This window comes from Fringilla coelebs, assembly GCF_963513975.1.
Source record: "Fringilla coelebs genome assembly, chromosome: 6".
In the NCBI taxonomy this organism is placed as follows: Eukaryota; Metazoa; Chordata; class Aves; order Passeriformes; family Fringillidae; genus Fringilla; species Fringilla coelebs.
The window spans coordinates 31,255,310-31,276,621 of record NC_140034.1 but is presented as its reverse complement, the minus strand read 5'-3'; the positions used below and the strand labels follow the sequence as shown (position 1 = coordinate 31,276,621).

General features: G+C 35.1%; 1 protein-coding gene across 1 annotated transcript in view; it reads left to right on the top strand.

Moving 5' to 3' along the window:
* The window catches only part of FMN1 (formin 1), a 125,382-nt gene extending 105,826 nt beyond the window's left edge, over positions 1–19,556 (top strand). Inside the window, exons 14-17 of the mRNA XM_084207987.1 lie at positions 6,129–6,180; positions 9,234–9,383; positions 17,672–17,756; positions 18,808–19,556. Of these exons, the coding sequence (XP_084064113.1) occupies positions 6,129–6,180; positions 9,234–9,383; positions 17,672–17,756; positions 18,808–18,852 (332 nt within the window). The 3' untranslated portion in view covers positions 18,853–19,556. The remainder of the gene's footprint in view (positions 1–6,128; positions 6,181–9,233; positions 9,384–17,671; positions 17,757–18,807) is intronic.
* The last annotated feature ends 1,756 nt before the right edge of the window (positions 19,557–21,312 follow it).

Genomic DNA, 21,312 nt, shown 5'->3' with positions numbered 1-21,312 from the left:
ATAATTAGAATTAAAAGTATAAATATCTGAAACTTCAAAATTCTTTTTTACTGTAAGTACCTAATTTCTGAGGAAATTAGGTAGTCACAGTACCTAATTCTGCTGCTAAATTCTTTATTCTATAATATGTTTTGCAAAAAGTAAAACAGTTCTAAATTTAGGTTAAATCTGTGTGAAATGAAAAACTTCATCCTAGTACCATATGACACTAGATTAGAAAATTATTTTCCATGTCTTTAACAAGTCCAATGCTCCAGTTTTCATGCTGAGCATCCAGACTCACACTTGTTAGTCAAACCGTGTTTTTAAAAAACAATATATTCCAGGGTGATAATGAAAACAAATTTTAAAAAGTTAAGGCAATCCATTTTCTGATTCTACATTCTTATGCTTTCATATGTGGATTTTTTTAATATTCATTTATTTACACTTGACATTTTAAAATTTGTTGAAAAGATGCTATTAATTTTATTTCCATTCCTTAAAAATTGACATTTCAAGAAAGCAGATTCTGGCAGTGTCAGGTATTAAAATACAATTTCACATGTTATATAATATAAAATATTTTATACCATTTGTAATGTGTTCTATTCTTGGCCTTTTATGTAGAGCCCAGTCTTTTTCTAGACAGTGAGATTACACTAAGAATAAAAAGATTAAATGGGTGTTGATGATGCTTATGAACACTTTAATGAATTGTTAGCTACATGCTATTGGCTTTGCTATCATCAGCAAGAACAATAAAGCTTCATACTGCCTTGAAAACTACAGATTGTTTAACATTCTGGGTCAAGTTGTTGGACCTTGACTATAATAAAAAAATAGCTATAGTCTTGATTATTAGGTATTTTAACAGCCAAATTATCCAATTTGTCTAAATCTTAGTATTCATCTCCATGGCCATATGGTTACTCTGTATGGCTGTTTGCTGTTTTACTGGGTCCAGCTGGGATGGAGTTGATATTCTTCGTATCAGCTGGTGTGGGATGTGGTTTGGATTTGTGGCTAAAATAGTGTTGATAGTACAGAACTGTTTTGGCTATTGTTGAGCAGCACTTGCACATTGTCAGGGTGTTCTCTTTGTCCCACGCTGTCCCCTCAGTGATAGGCCAGAGTGGGCAAGAATTGGAAGGGGTCACAACCTGGATAGCTGGCTCAAACTCAGCATTCCATGCATGTAATGTCATGCTCAGCAATGAAGAGGGAGAGGAAAGGATTTTGGGAGAGGCAGTATTGCTCCAAAAATGGCGAGGCATCACTCTGCCCTTGCATCACTTCAGTTTTTTCTTCCCCTTTCCTTCGTGTCTTGAACTGCATTTATCTTGACCCACAAGTTTTTCTCACTTTTGCTCTTCCTATTGTCTCCTCTGTTTGACTGAGGGGGAAGGGGGAAAAGTGAGTGAGTGGTTGTGGGGTGCATAGCTACTGGCCACAGTTAACCCATGATGATTCTAAAATAGCCCTTGGGAAGAGGTTTAGATTGCTTGTGGTAGTTCTTGGCAACTCAGAGAAATGCCATGCACTAGCAAGTGCATCCCCATGAAAATTTGTTTTCCATGATCCTGCTTTTAGATCAATATGGCTCGAGTCAAGTATTCCCTAAAAATTAAATCTGTTTTAAAAATTTTAGTGTTAACAAATCTATTGAAATCAAAACCAAAGAAGGCTTATTTCATCCTGCTCTAATTCTGTTGGTCATAGTACTATCATAGTGCAGTATGCTAGTAGTTTGAACACGTCAAGATTTTTGTTCAGAAACAGAAAAACTGTAAAACTGCAGAGCTTTTGATGATCCTCTGTAGTCATTTTGCCAATCTAGGACACCTTTGAGGTTTTCCTCCTGTCTCCAAAATCCCTGATTAAACAGGGTTATTAAACAATTGCTCTTGCATGACAGTTGTTCTTGAGGGTAGAAATAGATCTACTACACTTCTAGCCTGGGAGCCTTCTGGGTTCAACTTCTGATACCCAAGCATATCACCAGTGATAATATCTAACAGATTTGGATCTGTTTTCAAATGGTGATAATGCTTTCAAGGCGTGGTTCGTGCTTTACAGAAACTGAGAAAATAAGGTCAATTGTCACTTGTTCTCCTAACTTGATAATGTCATAGAATGTGACTTTCCTCACCTTGGGAAAAGATAACCTCTTGGAGGGTATACTTCCTCTGCCATTAAATCATGGCTTGGTATGTTTCTAGGATGGGATTCATGTTTTGGCTACATTTCAACATGCCTACCTAAGAGGTTTTAGTTTTGACTAATAAGGAGAGTTCCTGTGAGACTAGAAATGTCATAATAACCTTTTGTCACTGTTTTAACAGTCTCTTTCCAGGCTTTATAAAGTTCCAAGAGGAATGTCAGTAGGGGTTTTGTTTTGGTTCATTGGTTGGTTTTGTTGTTTACTTTCAAGGTTGAGTTTTGGTTGGGGATTTTTTTGTCTATGTCTTATTATAGATTTTGTCTTAATCTTAACTGTGATTGATTGGAAGACAAGAGTCAGAAAAGACATATCTCCCTCCTAAAGGGGAAAAAAAAAAATCAAATACCTTGTTTTAGTGTGGTGTTTTTCCTATCCAGAAAACACTATAATCTACAAAGCTGTCTCCTAAAGTTCTTCAAGCATATATTTTTGAATCACAGAAACTCGGCCTTGGGATATAAAGTTAAGAGTTCTGATGTCTCCATCCTAATGGGTAATTGTTACAGTTTTCTTGTAATCGTGGAAATTTTCACTGCTCCAAAATGCTTAGGAAATTTATGAAAACTTTATGCATCAGATCTTTCACTTATGAAAGTAAGAAAATACTGAAAAATAAAAGAAAAGCTGTAATGTGTCCAACTAAATCAATACAGTTCAGTGAGTTATCATTCTTAAGTGCATTCATATATATAAGGTCAGAGAGAAATACCAGAAAATTTCTCTAGTCAGACTCAATGAGTGCTAAAATTTTCACTGGAGGGGCAGAAGTAACTGAGAGATTTTTGTGTAGTACCCATTCTTCCTTCTTTGTCTTTCTTTTGTCTTTCCCTGCACTTTTCTTAGTGCATCATCATTCTCTGCTTGCCTCTGTTAGTTACTGACCTTCTCAATTTTCAGTCTGTGCTGTTATCCAGTATTTTCTTTCCTTTGTTCTTTAGAGATCTATTTCATAGTAGCCTGATGCATGAAGAGGTATTGGTTCTGTTACAACTGGAAGTTGCTGTGCATACGTTAGACCTGTTAAAAATAAATATTTTCTGGTAATTTCTCATTTTCAGTATAATGTTTCATGTCCTCTTCCAACCTCCAAAAGTAGAATATGTAGAAAGAATACTTTGGAGAATTTTTTTACCATTTCACTCTAACACTACTTCACTTTTTAAACTGTTAGAGGATCGTGAATCTTTATGTTGACATTTGCATTTCAGTAAAAGGAAGTCATCACAAATATCTGATTCATAAGGCAAATTCATAAGATGATCCATCTCATATGTTCAGAGATGTCTGAAGGCCCAAATGTTACTTTAGTCCTTTTGTCACTATTAAATATTGGAGTGCATTTGCTGTGGAGCTTCCTGTTTAGTTTCCTCCTAATGGAAATTAGTTTACAAGCACCAAAACCTACCTGCAAACCAAATCAGTACTCAATAAATGGAGAGTACTGAGGAAATTTGCTTCAAATCCATCCTAACCAAAAAGCTCATGCCAGTAGACACCGTATTTATTTCAGTGTTCACTGCAGTCAGGTTTTCTCTGATAAAGGAGTGATACCAGGTACCCATTTCAAAACAAACAAAATGTGCTGCTTATAGCTGGGCTATAGAACACTTGCCACTGCAGGTTTTGAAAGTTAAAAAGCTTCTAAAAGCTTGAGCAAAGAATGAGCAGGTTCTTGAAGAAGAATCCATTGAGGCTTACATGACAATGCCATTCAATGCAGGAAACATTTTGGATGAGCTATAGAACCTCAGAGGCAGAGAGTTCACTTGGGGAAGTGTGTTTGTCCTGGTCCATAATTCTAAATTTGTCCTGGTCCATAATTCTAAATTTGTCCTGGTCCATAATTCTAACTTGAGCACCTGTTTCAGTGCCTGCCAGGGGCAGGATATTAGGCTGGATGAATCCCTGTGCCAGTCTGATATGGCTGTTAATATATTATTAACTTGATGAAACTGAAATCAAACACGAGGTCTAAGGGTGGAAAGGATTACATCATTCCACTTCTGCAAAAAGCAAATCCTATGCAAGCAAATATGGTGTTGCTAGAAAAATAAAAAGAGATCATTTCTTTTACTTATGGAATTCATTTGAATTGTCTTCAGTAACTCCACAAATTAGACAAGGATTCATATCTTGACTATGGGGCTTTGAAGGCTCTCCTGAGGAAATTACATTGTTTCATGGAAACCTTTACTAACAGCATTGATTGTGCTAGTCATTGCAGGTTGTGGAGGGGGAGAAAAAGAGCAGGATATTTCAGATTTTGAGTGGAAAATCAGTTAGAAATATCGCGGACGATAAGAGAATTGCTCTAGTTTCTTGTCTCACACATTATATAATTTCTTAACAAGTCTCAACATCTAAATTTCAAATAAATGCTTTTAAACAGTTCCTGGGTGGACATGTTTACAGTTAAAAATACAGAAAATACTGTTTGCCATATAATACAGCTATTTTCTTCCTTCTTGTTTTCCCTTTTTATGCATAGCTCAGCTTGTGTAGTTAATTTTATATAATTATGAATCAGTAGAATTCCAACCTATGTTTTCTACTTGTAATGTTGTAAAACTAAAATAATGAATTAAGTATATTGGGTTAACCTTAGGCAAGTTTTTGGGACCCTGAGGTGAAGGTGATAAATCAGAGCTGCTCTATGGTATTTCACTTGCCACTTCCACATTGTCTTGCCACTAAGATTCGAAGGGGAGAACCTAACCATATAGAATTAATTGTTTTCCTTGCAAAGGGCACACAACATTATTTCTGCCTGTTGCCCATATTGAAATAGTAGGAATAAATATCTCCAACACACTTACCCTCTTAACTTGTTAACAGCAAACTTTACCCACTTAAACCCACTTAACTTGTTTTGTTAACAGCAAACATGCTGAAGCAATCAATTTTTGTTTTCCTTTTAAACTATCATAGTACAAACCTCTTTGTCAGTAGCTTTATAATGAAATGGAGTCATTCAGGACCAGTTTCTCAATGGCTTTGCCTGTGGACTCAAGTTTGTAACTGTATTTCAAGCAGGCACTCCTGTGGACTGAGATGCAAAAAGATAAAGTTCTTTATCTTTGTATAAAAAAAAGTCTGAATTCTGTTTATATTAACATTACCACTTACAGGATTATTTTAATATGGAGTAGGAATAACTTTTCAACAGTACTATTATTCTGTATATGTGGTATTCTGCCAGAGCTGAAGTTGCTCTTCTGTATTAAGAAGACTTGATCAAAAAAACTAGTGATTTTGCTTTGAGTATCCAGGTCAGGAAACATTTTCAGTAGTAGAGAATGCCTATCTTTTGAAAATCATATCCTTTCAAGTAGTTCATGTGAGCATTCTGTAATAGAGGGGCTCAGATTCACTAACCATATTTCAAATTCTTGGCTGATTTTTCAAAAAAAGTCATGTATATGTCATACATTTAAAATCTACTACATGTGTTTTCACTTTCCAGCTTCCAGAACAAAATGTGATAGCTCTAAGGAGCAGTTGGTTCTAACTATGTTTGGTACCTGTCCAATTCCAATTGAACTTCCAATAATTTATGCTGCAGAAACACATTTAATTTTATAAGTTCTGGCCTGCAACGATAAAGAAACAAACACAAATTATTTTATTTTTAAAAAATCTGAAAGTGAAGTTTAATTATTTACATTTTATTCAAATTATGCCTAACACTGTATATTATAATATGGATTTTAAATTACTTTTCAAATCCAATACACTTTATTGGTACAGTAGAAACTTTCATTGTATACAAGAAATAAATAAAAATTGAAAATCAGCAAGTGTTTCCTACTTTTCTTATACTTAGTGTACAAACTGTGCAGTTTTGAAAAGAAGAAATATTTCATCTGTGGAGTTTCTAAAACAGTAAGACAGTAATTTATACCTTTAAAATGTTTCTCATTGGCAGCTAAAGAAGAACGGAAAAAAGAAGAGAACAGTTTGGAAAATGCTCAAAAATGGTAAGATTTTTGCTAGTGTTCTTTGACAGTTTATTTTGATCAAAGATGTTATTGAACTTAGGAATTACATTAAATAGCAAAAAAGATCTGCATTTCATAGAAGTAATATGTTTCCTGAAAAACTCTTACCTAATCTTCCAGGAAAAACTTCATTTGTGCTTTTATCCAAACCATGTAGTGTTTGAGGTTTTAATAATTATCAGCATTGAACTGAATGAGGCTTTTACAGAAAAGATAAAGAACTGATTAACTACTTTATGACATAAAAATGTATTTCATCATCACTGGACATTATCAGCCCTTAGAATACAACACTCGGTCGCCTAAGAAGCCTTTGAAATCCCAATGTTTTTATTGCTTGAATATTTGTGCCTCAGGCCAAAGGAGTCAAAGTATGGAAAAAGTGAGATTGATTTATAGATTGATAGTAAAATATTCAATAAGTTCATGTTACTAATTGTTTACCAAATTGTAGTTTTGTGAGAGTGAAGCATCCATTTTAGCTATGGACCTGCTAGAAATAAAGTGGGGTAAATTCATTTTTTGCTTCCTGTCAATATTTTTTCTTCCTGGTCACTGAAGGCAGATCTGTGGTAATTTGGATTTTAATTGTACTTTTCACAGACCATGCTCACTCCACCTCAGACACCTCAGTTAGTTTTCCTAGGCAGCCAGGAAGAGGGAGATAAGGAGCACTTCCCAAATGCTGTTCAAGTCTTAGGTGAACTGCTCCCATCTGCTTGCAGGAGATGTCTAAATATTGGCTGAAGAACTGGCTGATGGCAGCTGGGGCTTTACCTCCTCATTTCAAGTCTCTGACTGGCTCTACTTAGCTGCAAACCTAACTTCCTTGGCACAAGGCTCCTTCATATCCTACCTCCTTTGTAGCCTTTCTAGAGTAGAATGGACTCTCCAAGATATGGAGCTGCACCCGCTTTGCAGTTCGCTTAGGGAATTAGTTGCCCAACACAGAGTTTGGGTTTTTCAGTTGCTAACTGAATATTCAGTATTTTAAATTACTACTTTAGAAAGACAGAAAGTAGCCAGGGAAGCCAGGTTAAGATGGGTGAAAGGAAAGGGGTGCTAGTGGGGGCTGATGAAGAAAGGAAGAGAGGATGCAAAGTGTCGGGATGAAGGCAGAGAGAGGGCAGGATTTCAGGATGCCACCTCTGTATTCTCCAGCTGGGATGGTGAAGGGTTCTGTTAGGGAGAAGAATACACAGTGTACCTGGGGCTGCTGTTACATGGAGCAAACCTGAGAAGAGTCTCTGTTCTTGCTGCTCTTGGTGAAGCTATCCCAGTGAAAGTGCTGTGAACAGCTGAGGAGTATTTGGCCCAAGTGAATGTAATGCAAATTACATTGCTCAGTAGACATAAATGGTTTTAACCACATAATTATGACTAAGGTATTTTAGTATTTTTAGAGTTTGAAAACCCAAATATTTTGCACAGATATTTAAAGCTGTATTTGATTTATTTGGTTGGTTTTTTATTTATTTATTTTTCTCCTCATAGCATCACTGCAAGACCATTTAGTGTTATGATCTTATATACAGATATTTCATTCTTTAAATATGGAACATCAATTAACTTGAAATACAGTTAAATGTTTCATGCAAAACCTAGTAAGAAATGTAAAAGGTTATCACTTATAAGGATTAAAAAAACCTATTATTTTAATAGCTTACCTTGAACAATATGGGATATTGCACAGCATGGTTTTTATCTTTAAAGTGTCAAAAAAAACCCCAGAGCATATTGACTCATGTGGATAAAATCCAAGCTTCTTTGTGAAGTAGCTGGAGCATATATTGCTTTATTTTGGAGGGATGACTTCTGTAGTTTTTGATGGATATTTTATATTCTTCAAGCCTAGCTAAAGAGCTTTTATTTCAAACTAAGTAAAAAAATCTTGAGCCTAACCTTGTATTTCTGTATGAAAACATGCAATGTGGACTGTGCAAATGCAAATATAAATGAAGAAAGATGCCAAAGCTGCGTCCATCATTCATGTAACAAGTGTTGAATGGCTGGAGACTTCTTACAGGTCTTCAAAATTATTTATTTTATTTTCAAGATTTACGCCTCCCGTATTTAGATTAAGAACCTATTCGCAACTCTAAAGAAGAATATAGCTTTCTTCTGATTAAATAAAATTATTATTCCAGGAAATATTACTTATTTTTTAATCTGTTGTTACCGTTGCTTTTGAATTATAGCATTATTTTTAATAAATATCACCAAATGTTTCAGGATTGTAGCACTTTGCAGAGAAAAGTGATTCAACTTTTTAAAAAGTGAACATACTTTTATTTATATAAGTACCTAGCCATATGGGTTGTTCTATTTTATGTATACAAAGCAATGTCTTAATGGTTAAAAATGCACAATCAGTTTAAATGCTCTTGGAAGTATTGTCTGTAATAAAAGAATACTTTGAAAATGTCCAGCTGTATAGCAATTCAGTAACAGCCACATTATAAAATCTTTTTAATAGCATCAAAATACTGGCAATGTATTTTTGTAAAATTAATTGTTTATTGACACTATTGACTCTTATGTGGAAAGAGATTATTTTCAGTAAAACCTTTGCAAAATTACTATTGGCACTGTCTGTGGCTTGGTTGTTGCTGCTCCCAAATCTTCCTAAATACTAGAAGACTATTTTCAGTCAAACTTGTGACTCTTGCCGAGTCCTTCAGTAAAGATAAATGGGAGAATAGGATCTTCATGGAATGCAGCAGAATTAAATAAATAAATATATTACAGCATTTTCTGTAAGGCAAGAAGTTAAGATTTTCTCATTATAACTGAACAGCCATGATTTGCCAGCATGACAGATCTCTGTGCTGGCTCGTGCATCTGTAAGTTATCCTCCTGGAAAAGAGGTGGGTGTAGGAAGGTTAGTTATACTTAGCGTGAATTGCTGCTGTGATTTCCAGGGCTAAGGAGAAGTTATGGTAATTACCAGCCTTGACTACTGAATCAGAGAAACTGTTTCCCCAGTGGGCTTATGTGTTGGCTGGTGTCTTTTCTTTCCCCCTCCCTTGCAGCTTTGAAGAAACAGTGGGATACTTTGGGATAAAGCCAAAGGCTGGCGAGAAGGAGATCACACCAAACTACGTTTTCACGGTGTGGTACGAATTCTGCAGTGACTTCAAGACCATTTGGAAACGAGAGAGCAAAAGCATTTCCAAGGAACGGTAAGGTTCTAATAAAGTCATTAATACCATTTTAGATGTCTGGGAAACTGCTGCTTCTCAAACCCAACAAATTATGCTCCTATATTTCACAGGCGTCATTGTTTTCTTTCAGATCTAATGGACATCAAGGAAAGATTATTCCCTCAGGGTGCGTAGGAAAATTCACCAAAGGCATGCTGTCCCCACAAAAAGATAAACACATATAATCTGATAAATTACACTTTTGTAACCCCTTCCAATTACTAGCTAGTAAAATGAAAGGAGAGCTGTGCTAATTTATAACAGATTGCTTCTCTGTGCATTTTCATGTTGAACTAGCCTAAATGAGGCGATATTGCTGTCGCAGACAGTACAGACAAATAAAAGTGAATGCTTTTCCAGTTAATATACTGCACTTGCATCAAAGAGAAGCCCCAGAGATTCAGGCCACACTTAGCATAGTGTCGAAGCCCCACACTGAATTTACAGCACTACTTCTGAGTTTTGGTGTCCTGCTGAGGACATCAAACTGCTTGCCGCTAGATCTCACAACAGTCTCCTGATTTTATTAGTTAGAGGAAAAAAAACCCAAAAACCTAAAACCTTCAATTATTTTCTTGGTTTTCTTAAAGAAACTTAAAGTCTTTTGCACAAAAAAGCAATTCTACTACAAGCTCATCACGCTGAGCATGTTACAATTCATTTGAAAAGACCTAGAGTGGTAATGTAGTCATTCTTTGGAAAAGAATGGAGCAGTTACTTTCAGCATGAAATTTAAATCCAGGTGCTTATTCCAAATTGACAAAGAGGTAGATTAAAATGTCTTTAAAAGAACAAGCAAAAGTAGAACAATCATTTACACATTATCATTTTCCATTTTGCTTCAAATCAGTGGAGCTTTCAGGTTCCTATAAAATAGATTTTCTGAAGCACTTGATGTAGAAGTTATGAATTCTCAATTATCAACCTTATCAGCATTGTTTTATAGATCTTGCAGCTTTAAAACATGTGAACGTTGTAGCTTTTTGTATCATTTATTGATTGATTTTGGAAGCTGACAAATGCAAACATTTACAAAGACTCTTGTATTTCCTTGTATCTAAATCAATATGCAAATTTGGTTTACATGTTAAAAACTGTATAAAATAAAAAGTCTCAAGCACATTGCTATGATCATGATAGAGATCATCTCAGGGATATATTTTCTGCTGAATCCTGACTTATTTTTATTCCAAAAGCAGTTGGGAAGAATAGAAGTTAACTGCCCGAGAAAAAAAAATCCAGACCGTGCAGACCTTTCTTTTTTATGTAATTAGCACCTTGCTAATGGTACACAATGATCCTTTCAAGTAAATCGATTTGAAGTGTCTTATGTTAAACAGTACATAGCTTCTTAACTATCTTAATACAATAATCAAGAAATCTTTGTAAGAAGACTGCTATATTGTGTGCTTTTATACTTAGGTGAGGTGAGAATTTCTTGTGGTTTAATAGCTGTATCAATCAAATCTACAAATAAAACACAGAACAAATATATCATCAGTTCCTCTGACAGATGCCTTTATTCCTGTTCCAGGTAAAGCAATACCAGTAGAGTGCAGAGCAGCAGTTACTGTAATACTTCTAGGTGCTGACACTTTCTGGATCATATAGACTGTTCTTCAAAGCTCACTTCAAACTATTTTTACAAAGTTTCATTAGTCTCAAAAGGACACTTCATTGTCCTTTACATTCAAATTTGGGTGATTCATCAAGATGATGAGCTGTTAAAATGTGGAGCCTTGTGTAAATAGTCAATTAGAATGACAGAAGAGCTATTTTCATCATTCTAAATTCTTCTGTAGTGTGTTACTGAAAAGACATAGTGAAATCAATAGATTAGAATGGTGGAAAAGCTTTTTTCATCACCTGAAAGTGTCTTGTAAAGTCTTGATCATTTAAGGGTCCTGTTTAACAAACTATGAAACTAGCAATTGATGAAACTGCTGTCCAAAAAAGTTTGAAAGCAAGAGTCATTGTACACACTGGTAACTAAAAACCTTAGAATGACAGGAATGGACAGCTGTCTTCCTTAACTGGCTAATTAATTTGATGCACTATTTGTTGTGCATTTTTAAAGATTGCAATTTTTAAAAAAAAGGAAAGCGAACATTTTTATCATGAATCCTTATTTTGTTTTGAAGGAAGTTTTAAAGAGGAAGAAACATCAATGTAAGTCAGTAATTGCAAATGTAAGTTCTGAAACTGAGGCATTGATACCATTATGTGAACATGTTTCCAATTGGATTCCCTTTCAAACTTCAGGAGCTGAAGAAACCCAATGGAAAATGTGTAGGAATTAGCTAATTATTTACATTTACATAGGAACGTTAATAGTGGATTGTAATTTGTCTTTCAAGAAAAATGACAGATAAAAATTTAATTATAATATACAGAATCATTAATGAAAGGAATAATTTAAAATGTATTAGGGTAAATTTAATACTAGTAAAAACAGGTCAAAAGATCTCTGATTCCAAAATTAAAATTTTATATCCCAAACTAACTACATTCCATTGTATAACAGACATCTTTAAAAGCTCTGAGTTTCAGGAAAAAAGAGTGCTGTCTTTAACTAAATGACAGTCTCAGCTGCAAAGAGCCTGTTTTGTCTAAAGCTACTTGGCTCCCAAAACTGTAAGAATCTAATGAGATTTCTATGAGACTTTTTCTTAAAGTAGATGAAACACTTCAACTGAGCTGCCCTGCATTCAACCTCACCATGAAAATAAATTAGCTGCATGCAAAATACAATTGAGTCATTGTCTCTTTCCTGGACAAAATTTGCACATAATTTAGCAAGAAAGGCTTACAGATAAATAAGAAACTAAGCTAAGCTATGCTATGCTATGCTATGCTATGCTATGCTATGCTATGATATGCTATGATATATAAATGACTGTAGGGATAAAATGAAAACTATTTCCCAAACCATATGCCTGATAGGAATAGAATGAGAGTTTACTTTCCCTTCAATACCAGAATTTAAGTACAATGAAATAAAATTTGCTTTGGCAATCACATCATCTTTGACAAAGAGCTTAATGTAAGTGCACCAAATGTTGGAAACATTTTTTTTTTTGTGCTGTTTTGAATCAAAATCCAGTTTTGTTGTTGACAGTTTTATACTTTACAATGTGTAGGCATTCAGGTACATCAACTGCTCTTTCTGCTTTTTTCTGTGTATGAAATTTTGAGATGATAACTGAATTGAAGACTAAAAAGTTGGAGTCTTTGGCAATAAAGCACTTAGAGCAAGGTGGATTGCAGATATTTCCACTGTCACTTCCTTTTCTTAGAGTAGTAATTTTATTTGCAGTGGGCATGTCTATGAATTCAGAACCAAAACAAATATGTATTTATAGCAACTTAAATCCATTATACATACATACGTGAATGCCCATCCATAAATCAATCAAAGTATTCAAGGTGCATTAAATTCTATTTTAAGAGGATGTCCTAGACAAGTCTGAAATAAGGAAAAAGTATAAATACAGAAGAAATACTAGTAGTTTGCAGTGAGTTTCATCACAAACTGTGATTATGTTTTGCAAAAGAAATGTGACAAAGATTATAAAAATGTGTTTATGCCTGTTACCCTTCAAATATGAAGTAATTAAAATAGGAAAGAATTGTTGCTCTTAATTTAACTCACTGCTGACTCTTGCAAGGATAAGATTGCTACAATGGTTACTGTACTGGATGAAGTAATCTCTTTCAGATTGAATAATGCATACAAATAGGCCAGAATTCAGAAATCAAAAACAGAACCAAAATGAGTCTCATTAGCTGGAGAAGACATGATCATTATTTAATGAACAGAATTATATATTTCATCTTGAAAACAAACACTTTGTTACAAGATGTCACAGATGGTAAAAGCTTGCATTGCTTCTAAATTGTGACAATACAAAATTATATTAGCAAAATCTACAAAGAACTTACACATTAAGCGAGTTTCCAGCTGCAAAAGCATTCTGGTGATTTTCACTAGGCTTTGGCTGTCTTTATATACTCCTAAATATCTGCCAGTGGCCATCTCAGATGGACTGAAGTACATTTTTGTTCTTTAGCCCTTGTGCTCCTATTGGTTTTTCTTATGCATCAACTTTCCTAAAATAAATTTTTTTAAAAAATAATTTTTTTTAAATATCTTATCCCTTATGACTACAGAGATGAAATTTTTCACTTACTTTGCGGATAACTTTGTAGATAAACCACTGTAAGTACATCCAGAAAAAAAAGGAACATATCAAACATATTGGCAATTTGAGGTGTGATGACAAAATCCACTGACAATATGCATTTTACTGTATTTTACTAATTTAGTTAGTGAACATTTATTTTAAATGCAGTCTAAAGATTTGATCAGTCATGACCAAGTTCCTTCCAGAAGATTTAGGCCTGAAGGCTTGATGATAGGCAGTTGTACTGTACAACAGAATAATAGAAGTGGCAACGTTCAAACTTCTAAATCTGGTATAAGGCTTCTAATTTTAAAGCTAGCCAAGTACTCTGTAAAATCATCTGCCAGGCCAGGTAATACACAAACATCTGTCTTCTAAAATTTTGATACTGAAATCTAACCTGTTTTATTTCATGGGCTAACAGTTTTCAGGAAATGGAGCTGTGACTTGAGGTATGGTTTATGAGCTGCATACAGAAATAGGACTGAGAGTAAAAAGGCATTTAACACATGAAAGGAATTTGAGCTCTGGGCATTTCTCATAGTCCTAAGGGAAGTCGCTGTTCAGCTGTGTTAAGGGTCTGGACTAGGTATGCAGCTTGGCTCTAGACTGAACAGTTGATGTTGACTGTAGCTACCTCCACTTGTTCATTTCCACCCATATCTGAAATTTTGTTTGCACAACATTTCCTTATGCCAAAACAGTTTTATGGGAGAAGTTTAAAGTTCTAGTCATGGGAAGCTCAGGTGACACTGAACTGTCATTCCAAGTTATTTCCTAACCCTCAGCTATCCATATAACTCACCATCTGCATGAAAGGAGCTGTAGAAGCAAAAAGAATGGATTTTCCAGATTATTGAGAAGCTGAGAGAGAAACAGATAATTTGGTCTCTGTTGTTGCACAATAACAGAGCCAGAACATGAGCATGAGAATAGCAAATGGTTCATTTACGAGGGATTCTGGTTTTCCTAACTGGAGAACTTCAGAGGGTGGAGTGTGCCAGTTCACACTGCCTTCTGTCTGACTTGAGTGGAAAGCAGAGGTGAAAATGATAATCAGTTTATCTACTTAGTCCCTGGCTTGGTAATATCTTTTCCTGTAAGGAAAAAACATATTTTCCTGAGCTTACAAAGGAAACTTTTTTATAATAAACACAGGCTTATGTTTAGATTAGGTTTCTGCATGCCTAGGTACAGAATGAAAGCAATTATGAATAAAAATAATGTCTTTATTTTTCACTAATAACCTCTAATTTGAGGCTTGGCTTTTATCCAGTTTACAGGGGAAGACACCACCTGCCACACAGAGTCAGGAAAAAGCCAATTACATTCCCGTAGATTATAGTGAGGATACGTATGTAGCATTGGAGTAATGGTGCTCATATTTAAAAGTACATAGTTTTGTTACTTGTTTAATTCAATGTTTTTCCATATTGTGTGCTAATGTGCAGTACTGCTCAGTTTGACACCACATCTATATTAATTAAGGTATATTGACTTCTTTTGATCACAGTTGAAGGAGAATAACTTTTGAACACATCCATGTTGCAGCTCATCAGATTTGAAGGTTTAAGTGGCCTGCATTCCATAATGTTTTGGCCTCATGACTGCTTGCTAAGTTAGCCCAGTGGTCAGGTTGGAAGGGACCACAGTGGCTCACCTGCTGCAACCTCCCTGCTCAAGCAGGGCCATCCCAGAGCACATGGCACAGCATTGTGTCCAGACAGTTCTTGCATATCTCCGGTGAGGGAGACTCCACAACCTCTCTGGGCAACCTGTTCCAGGGCTCAGTCACCCTTGTCTTGTGTTGTGGTTCAGCTGCTCTGTCATCCCTTCTGGTCTCTTTGTCCTCTCCAGTGCTTTCTGTCTGAAACTGTCCTTGTCACTGTGAGCTGTAGATTGTGACCCTCCATCTCAGGGCTCGATTCTGTTTCAGCACCCTCATTGTAAAAACCTTCTTCCTTTTACCTAATCTAAACTGGCTTTTTAATTTAAAACTATTACCCCTTTTCCTTTGCAATAGGCCCTGCTTAAAATTTGTCCTCATCTTTCATTCTATTTTTAAACATCAGGTTTCCTAGAAATAGTGAAAATAGGCCATAAAATACACAAAGCTAGGCCTATATCAGTGGCAGGCATAATTCTAAAAGTTTGTAATCCCTGTAATTCTACCTTTGGGTGAAAGTGTGGACTTGAGACATTTGAAAACTATTTGAAAACACTTTTAGGATCAAGGAGAATGTGATCAGATAGAAAATGTGCTCAAAATAAGGAAGAGTTAAGAAGCTGATCACTTGGTGTGATTCTGCTGAGAAGAAAACTGTCTTGAAATTCATCATCATCTTTACATAAACGTTGTAGCTGTGAGGAGTAGCATGCTGTCCAGTGGGTGCAGTCATCCTGCATTAAGAAGTAAACTGTGCAGATTAACAAAAATAAAGGGATGGAATGGTGTGTTGTCACGTGCATGTTAACATGTAGAAACAGGGAACACTAATTAAGTTCTAAAACTATGCCAGCTGTATTTAAAAAATGTGCAGAATAATAATTTCATAAGTGTGTTTTTGAGGCTGTAGTTACAGGTTGAATCAACACTGTAGCTAAAGAGTGTTGAAAGTAAGTTTAGTTGAAAGTAGTGTAACTCTTTTCTCCTCTTCTTAAGCATTCAAAAGTGAGACAACGCCAAGAACTATCCTGTACATGCTTCTAAAATACATAGAGAAGAAATTTTTGGTTTCCAACACTGATAACATTTCCAACATTGATAAAGACAGTAATGGACTTATGAATGTGTTCTGTGTTTTAAAAAGAATCCAGCTTGCTGCTACTGTTACGACAAGGAAGTACACATCAGTAATTGCAGCTATAATCCACTTTTCTTTTTGCTTTTCTTCCAAAATTCCTTAAAAATTGAGTGTGTCGAAAGTGGTTTGAACTGGACATGGTATTTTAAATATTTTTTGACTGGCCATAGCCATTATTTCTGCCAGTGGAAAAAGTTAAATAGGAGAAGAAAGTAGAACTTTTCAGTTTGAGACTGCCAAGAAATATGTTGCTTCTAGTAAAAGACTGACTTGGTGTACATTACTGAAAATTGATTTGCTGAGTTCTCCTTGGTTGTAAAAATTCACTCCCAACCTCCTTCCTTTTGCATTTTGCATATAGAATTTAAAGCAGCTGAATGTACTATCAGTATTATAGAGGCACTTAGCACTGGGCAGATCCTCTATCAGGAGTGCCAAGAATTTTCTTTCATTTTTATCTCTGTTTAGCACATAATTTCCTATGCGCTTTCCAGTCTGTACAAGGAGAGTCAAGTCCCCTTTTCTTTACTTTTTTTTCTCCTCTTCCTCCTGATTAAACTCCTCATTGGGTTCTTCTTGTTAAATCTCCACAGAAAGAAGGGTTCTGTATGCAAGAGCCTGAGAACAAAAGGCAAGAAGCAAAGGAGCCAGATGTGTTCTTCTTTCCCCTTATCTCTACAGTACTTTTGGCAGGCTAGTCTGTAGCTGTACACAAGACAACTTTAACTACCCTGAGACAAGAACCTCTCGTACTTCCTATTGCCAGTGGCAATAGGAGGTACAATTCCATCTAAAGCAACACAGAAAACATTAACAAAAAACTGGCAGATGCTTTCATTTCAAGGTTTTCAGAGGAATTGTAATGTATAGCCTGGCAAATGGCCTGCTAAAATAGCATATTCTGTGTGTCGGACGGATTAAGCCAGCTCACTCTTTTTTTTCAGAGGAGGATCTTTTTGCCTTGATAGCACAGCTTTTTTGGTGGGAAAGATACTCCATAAAATCCAGATCCTGCAAGAACAGAGAAATCATTTTTTCGATGACATTTTCAAGGAGCAATACAGACAGGCTCTCCTTTTGCTTTTGATTTTCTCCATTTGAAAATGTACTTTGATCTACTTTTGGTAGTTTATTAAGTGCCTTTAAATAGAAATAGCAGTTTGTTGGGCTAATGTGCCTAAAAAAAGCTACTGGTGAGGCTTCTTACAAAGTATATACCAAGCAGAACCAGAATACCTTTCATTTCATCAAATCTAATGACTCCTTTTCTTTGTTTCAGAATTAAAGTGGCTCAGCAATCAGTGAGCAAGTTAACTGCAGAGAAGAAAGTTGAAACGAAGAAAATCAATCCTACAGCTAGCCTGGTATGATCAGGTTTTCAGTATGACATTCCAAAGGGGTTTTGTGATACCGTTCTTGTCATTCAAAACGATGGCTGGTTTCTGCTGTTGTTGGAGAGCGTAGTATTTTTAGTTTGAATGCAGCACAGTGATTTTCTTCCCAAGGAGAAATGTTAAAGCTTATGCCCTTTGGTAGTCAACAGTTATGTTTCACATTTAGTTCAATTGTGCCTAAGCATGGCTCTGCTATTTTAGATAACAAAAAGAGCTGCTATTGTGGTTTCTTCTTCCCTTCCACTGTAGTCTCTTGTATTTTCTTCCATGCTTCAAACTGCAGAAGCTCACTAGATATATTTTTCCAATGGCTGGAGTGTCTGATTTTTTCAATACCTTAAAAGTCCTGTTTTCTCTGTGGAATAGTGGTAGAAGGGATTAAATCCCCATTTTATTCCTTGTTGTACACCAGTGTTTTCGGTACAACACAGTAAGACGTCTAATAATTTGCATTGTATATAAATTCTTTTTTTGTCTGTGTGCAAGGCACATAGGTTAGACAAGCATTTCTCAAACTCTAGAAGGCAAGAGACCAAGGGAAGGAAATGTACATGAAGGAATCAGGGTATTATTTCCATTCCCAGCAGAGCATATCAGTTGCAGATCAGGCAGCAGAGATATGAATGACTACACTTGCCTGGGAAGAGGTCATTAAGAAGATCATCTAGCTAATGCTAAATTAGAGCCTATATGTCAGCAGAAGCCATTCCAGACATGAGAAGGCATTAGAGTCACATGAATTTGAAATGTATCTGGTTTTCTCTAGCTGCAGTGGTCATGACAGATGTGTATTTTTAAAGGTACACAGTATTTGACAAGTATGTAGCAAAAGCAAACTCAGTAAGTAATGTGTTTCAACGTTTTAAGCCTTCTCTGAGTGCTGCAAGAATTTTTTAATTCAAGAAAACTGAAACTGTGACTTATTTCTCCATCTTCTAGACCAAGTCCTCATGGGAACTTGAGAGGAGACGGAAAATTATAGACAAGAATTATAATAAAACTCTTTTTTTTTCTTTAACAGAAAGAAAGACTACGTCAGAAGGAAGCCAGTGTGACTGCCAACTGAAGGAAGATGAATGAAAACAGTGCAGTGATTTCACACATTGCCTGATGCTTTACTACACCAATGGCCCAGGAAGCACCTTATGTTAGATACTCAATTCTGCTTTGCTGATCTGTCCCAAGACAATCCATTAAAGACTTCTGAGTTCCTTCAGAGGGGTTTGTATGTTCAGTGGAGGGAATTCTAAGAAGGTTTTTACGTGGAAAGTTCAATTTTTTTTTTTTGTAACTGTTCCTTACGTTGCTTAAAATGCATCTTGTTGTCAATGGTTATTCAAATATTCTGTGTATAATGTATTAATATGGAAGAGCTAAAATGAGCATTTTGGATGCTGAGTTAATAACGACTAACAACCTGTAGGTTATTTACAGGGCTTTATGTAGATGAGAGCAAATATGCCATTCAGTTCACAAAGGTCTATTGCAGCATACTTTTTGTTACTTCAGAAGTAACTGAGGTAAGATTGATTCTAAATAATTTTACAGTGTCTAACTATTGGATGCATCTTTCTAAAACTGATTAAATGTAATTATAGATTCATGCTGTATTTTACTATGAATATTTTTATAGAAGCTTCAGCTTATGCCATTCATTGAAATGGGAGTAATATTTTGCACATAAAAAGGAATATTCAAATTCTTTAGTTTTGTGATTGATGGCATAACAGATTTATTATTTTTATGGTTTTAATCTAACATTTCCTAAATTTTGAGCTTCAAAAGAAAAAATTATAAAATGTATATTTTTATTTCAGTATATATTGCAAATAACAATTCCATAAAGTGATGAGTTTATAGGTCATTATTCATTAAGATACAATAATATCTCTCCATGAAGTTATGCATTTGCCATTAAACATTTGACTTTTAATTCCATTGAAAGCTTTCTTTTTAACAGCAATTATCTCACTCTAAAATACATTATGCAGCCTGCTCTTGTCCCCCTTTGATATATATATATATATACACACATGTACACACACATACATAATATAATAAGTAAAACTTCAGAAAGAACTAACAGGGTCTTGCTGTCCTCCTGTAACATTATAACCATTGCCATAAAGTGGCAGAGCCTAAAAATAACCCTATTGAATATCCACCATTGCTTGAAGATTTTTAGTGCATTTTAAGGATTTGGATTCTTAGGAGGAGAAATCTGGAAGAACAAGTTAATTTAAGGTAAAAGAGAAAAGTGATTCTGCTTGCTGTCCACAAGAAAGAAAATGAGTTTATGATAATGGTGCATGAAGTTGGTTACAAAGAGAAATTAGGTGAAGCAAAGAGGTGCAAAAAGCTAGTAGGGAAAAGTATGAGTCCTTTGCTTTGAAACTGGAAAGAATATACATGAGACAGACATCAGTTATCACACAGCAGATTCCATAGAAAGACTGAGATGAAACCTAGGCAAAGTCACCCCTAGCAGTGTACATTTATATTAAGGAAAATAGCAGTTTTGGAGACTCATTCATAAATTAACTTAGGATTTCAGTGCAGATTTCTTAAATTAGTATCTCTCTCATTCCTGCATAAATGAAAACAAAAGACTCAAAGAGTCTTTTGTATGTTTGGGAGTTTAGACCTGCTACAGATATACTCAAGATGTGTAAGCATAATTCTTATGAAAGCAGTCAACAATGTGACAGCAAAAATGATCTGATTTGTATTTTGACTAGTCCTGTTGCAGAGAAAAAGAAAATCCCAAAGATTTAAGTTTCCTGTCTTCCACTAACTAGGTGAAGTACATTTCTTTCCAATACTATTAGTGATAAATAAGAGGAGCAATAATGCCTATAAAAGCCAAAGAACAATAGCAAGCAAGGCAATTCTGATGAGTGTTTAAGCAAACAGTGTTTATTTTTTCTATAGTTTTCTATCTATCATGAAGATAGTGTATATTGCCTGAATGAGAGTTTTTTCAATGAAATTAATTACTTGAAGTATTATTCAGCAAGAGCAGCACTGTTTGTGAAAATGGATGGTCTTAATAATTCCCATTAAACGTATATTGTGGAAAAAAAGGTTTTAACTTATTGAAATATCCTGTTTCAAAATTTCTAAATGTGAATTTTCATTTTTCAGTTCAAATTGACTTCATTTTGAAATGTTGAAAAATGTACATAAAAAGGGATTAAAATTAAAATTATTCATTTAAAGCATTCCTTGATCAGACTTATAATTCTTTTATCAAATTAGCAATTTGCCAAGGATTTGAGAATTAAGGCTATTTTTTAGAAGATTCAAAAACTTATATAGCACAGGGACCTTGTCTCTTCCTAATTTTCAGTTGTATTGATTTTCCTCTCAAGTCTGAGTTTCTGATTCCAGCTTAACCCATGACTTAAATCCTCTACTACTAATTGAACTATTTTTAAATGAAAAGAAGAATTCACCTAGATTATTTGATTCGTTGTTTTAATCAAGACTTAAGGATTCCTGGATGGCATTCATCAGCTAAATATCA